Source organism: Sinocyclocheilus rhinocerous, unplaced genomic scaffold (assembly GCF_001515625.1).
Source record: "Sinocyclocheilus rhinocerous isolate Xijiao unplaced genomic scaffold, SAMN03320098_v1.1 scaffold541, whole genome shotgun sequence".
Taxonomy (NCBI): domain Eukaryota; kingdom Metazoa; phylum Chordata; class Actinopteri; order Cypriniformes; family Cyprinidae; genus Sinocyclocheilus; species Sinocyclocheilus rhinocerous.
In genome coordinates, this window is record NW_015658519.1 from 871,006 (window position 1) to 874,958 (window position 3,953).

Here is a 3,953-nt window from a genome sequence, read left to right on the forward strand (position 1 = left end):
TCAAACCCTCACTCTGAGTTTACACGTTTTGATGTCCACATATTCTTTTAATTACAGTGGCTATAGCATTTCTGTCCTAAAGTGCCAGGTGTGAAAGCACCCCTAAGTGGACATTTGAATTAAATGGTGCTTGGTCAATATTAAACAAAGATTAGGTCGCACAGTAATGTGTAAAAATAATCATCAGGCCGTTGGTGCCCTCTGCAGGCCTTTGTTGTAATGCGTAATGTACATTAGCAAGTTTTTAATCGAGCCGAGACCACCTCGTTCAGACGATCTCGGAACGATTGTTTTGGCGCGGATCCGAGCACGATTGCCGTGTTCACATATGCCCAAACGAACCGAGCTAAGGGGGGCCTCATTGCTATTATATATGTATTTGAAGTAATTTTAAAGGCTATTGTTAACATATCTATTTTTATTACCACAAAAAAAATTATTATAATTATAGGACACTATGAAATCCGTTTTATTTCCAAATTAATTTTTTTCCATTTTCATTTTTCTATACTCTGTTTTAATGGTTAAATTAAATTGTATTAATCAAAAAGCCTGTCTAATTAATTGAGTTTTACAGTTTTATCTTTACCAGCATTAACTACACAGAGCCGTTGTTCACTGACGAGCTGCGCAAAACCACGTTCATATTCGCGCAATTTTTTGCTTTCTGACAAGATGCGCGTTAAATATCGCATGCGATTTATCATGCAGCCCTAAATGAAATATAGTTTAATAAAATATTCTTAAGTAAAAATGTTGATTTTTTTGTGGGAAATTAATCGTTTAGATTAAGCGATAAATTAGTCGATAGATTAATCGAAATAAAAAAAGTCGTTAGTGGCAGCCCTAATCACAACAAAATAAATTATATTGTGAGCTTGCAGTAATGCCTGTATACTGCAAAACAATGTCATGACAATATGTTTTTTATAGAGCTTTGTCTTTAGTGCCTTCACTTAAGCGTGAGAAAACTTGACTAGCATAGTCCAAATCACAAACAAGTAACTCGTACGAGCCAGGTCTTTTAATTAATCATTCAAACAAACTTACAAACTCACAAGTTATAATCAGTCTGATGAATCTATACTACCGGTCAAATTGGGGGTCAAATTTTTAGTCATCAAGGATGCATTAAATGCATTAAACATTATAAATGCCTTTCTTGTACTCTTTCAAATAAATGTTGTTCAATTGAACTTCTCATTCATCAACAAATCCTGAAAAATGCATCATGGTTTCTACAAAAATATTAAGCAGCACAACTGTTTTCAACATTGATAATAAGAAATGCTTCTTGTGCACCAAATTGGCATATTAGAATGATTTCTGAAGGATCAAGTGACACTGAAGACTGGATTAATGGCCACTAAAAATTCAGCTTCGCCATTACAGGACTAAATTATATTATAATACACATTAAAACAGAAAAATAATAAAAATTGTTACATTATAAATTGAATTGGTAACACATTAAAATAGTATTGTTTATATTATAAAACACATGAAAACAGAACATTTTCATAAAAATTGTTACATTATAAAGTGAATTGCTAACATTAAAATATGAAATATTATTGTTTCTATATATGGGAGGTGTTCTTACACAAGATATTGGTCCCGTAGCTTCCTCAGCTGTATGAGGTCTGGTTTCAAGCTGTTCATCCTCTTGTCTATCTCTCGATTGTCTGTAGCTTGTCGCTTCAAGTCCAGTTCCAACTTCCTCTTGCTGTCATGAATCTCTGTCACTCTGGATTTCAGCTTCTCAGAGTTGCTCTGAATTCTGAATAGACAGTAAAAAAAAAGTTTCCCACTTATACTTATATATATATATATATATATGCCAAAACATGACTCGAATTCAAATTAACACCAAGGAATTACGAGCATCTGTATCATTATAGGACTCTGATGTCTAATGAAAAACAAGAGTACCTCTCAATCTCCTTGTCGTTGCCTTCTCTGCGAAACTTCTCAATGCTTTCTCTGCTGAGGCGCTCCTGGGTCTCGCACTGCTCCTCAAAGATCTTGATGGTCTCATTAAAGGCCTCTATGGCGGTTCGTTTCATCTGGAGCTCCTGAGAGAGATCGTACAGAACATCTCTGTTAGGGACTCGGTTTATTAGATCCCAATGCATTTGAAGGAGAGATGAAATGCAGCCTACTTGTGATGTGCGTGTGTATTCTTCATACAGTACATCATATTCACGATTCTTCTCCTGATACTGCTCGTGATAAACCTTCAGCTGCTCTCCTACCGCCTCGATACTGTCCTCTTTCACTACCTGATCCTGCAGAGCACAAGAAGGTGTGTTCACAAGCATTATTCACCTCAAAATGAAAATTCATTATTTACTCATCCTCAAGTTGATTTGAGATAAGCAAAACTATATATTTTAAACTGACTATTGATGTACACATGCGTGGCGAAGTCGTTATTTTTGTTTTTTTAGTGCACAAAAATTATTCTTGTAGCTTCATAACATCACGGTTAAACAACCGAAGTCACATGGACTATTTTAACAATGTCTTTACTACCTTTCTGGGCCTTGAAAGTGTCAGTTGCGTTGCTGTCTATGCAGGGTCAGAAAGCTCTCGGATTTCATCAAAAAATCTTGATAGGTTTGGTATGACATGAGGGTGAGTAATTAATGACACAATGAACTATCCCTTTAAGACATTTTTTTAAAGTTTGTGCTTTTACTGTGCTTTTTGGACATTGAAAGACGGTAGGTATTTGTTGATGTTTACTCTGATTTGGTGACCTGGTTCATCCAGTTCACTAAAAAGAGCCAGATCAAAAGAAAGATTTGTTCGTGAAGGCAATGAATTACAGGTAATTATGCTGTAATGTTTAGTTTCTTACACAGACTGAACACTTCACTTCGTAAGACCTCAATATATCATCAGGAGCCACAAGTATTAATCATGTGTTGCCTGAAATGTTTTTTTTTTACTCTCAATTTGTAGCCGTTGACTTGCATTTTATGAATCACCAAGGACCATGGTTTTAGCTAAAAATCTTACCCGAGGGTGAGTAAATTAACAGAATTTTTTTTTAGGGTGAACTATCCATTTACGGGGAATTTACATTAGACACATCATTGGGTTCAAAATCAGCTAGATGAAAGTAATGAGAATGGATGCAGATGTCATTTGGGAGACATTTGGTGACTTTGTTTTTTTGTTGTTGTTTTTTTACATTAAAGGTGTCATAGAATGGAAAACCTTTACCTTGGCATAGTTGAATAATAACAGTTCTGTACATGGAATTGACATACCGTGAGCCTCAAACACCATTGTTTCCTCCTTATGTAAATCTCGTGCATGCAAAAGACCACTGAAAAATAGGCGAATCAGAACATAACACCGACTGTGACGTTACAGTCGGGATCACTAATATGTACAAACATTTGCATATATCCACCCATGTTCTATGCCAGCCGGACCTGCACAGCCAAATCATCAGAAGTTCTGCAGGTATTGTGAAGAAACAAGCGAGGATAATAGTGAAAATGGCAGATCATGGAAATAAATGTTATGTTACAGGCTGTGCAGGGGATGTGAAGTGCAGGGATGGGTTGGTGTCTGTATTCAGAAAGGCACGGAAAGCAAATAACGCGTTCTAATAAAATAACACGAGCCATTAAAGGGACATGGTTAGCTGCTTGCTAGCAGGTTACATTACAGTAACAGTACATAAGATACGCCCTCCTAAATCGCCTTGTTCAAACACACCCACACATGTCTACGTCACGATGTGGGAAGATTTGCATAACGCCGCCCAAATGTTCACACAAAGAAAGAAGGCGTAACTTTATTGTTGCTGCCACCGCTATGTTGTGAAGACGCTGTGTGTTTCGTTGCGAAAGCGAAACTACTTTGTTTGGCCTTCCAAAAGAGGACACGACTAGAAATCAGTGGTTAAGTTGTATTTATTTCACTATTCCAGAACA

The 3,953-nt window shown here is 36.5% G+C and overlaps 1 protein-coding gene across 1 annotated transcript in view; it reads right to left on the reverse strand.

Moving 5' to 3' along the window:
• LOC107722495 (phosphatidylinositol 3-kinase regulatory subunit beta-like) overlaps window positions 1–3,953 on the reverse strand; it is a 44,445-nt gene that overhangs the window by 2,853 nt on the left and 37,639 nt on the right. The window contains exons 11-13 of the mRNA XM_016530861.1: window positions 2,163–2,288; window positions 1,933–2,075; window positions 1,604–1,780 (exon numbers count right to left, since the gene is read on the reverse strand). Of these exons, the coding sequence (XP_016386347.1) occupies window positions 1,604–1,780; window positions 1,933–2,075; window positions 2,163–2,288 (446 nt within the window). The remainder of the gene's footprint in view (window positions 1–1,603; window positions 1,781–1,932; window positions 2,076–2,162; window positions 2,289–3,953) is intronic.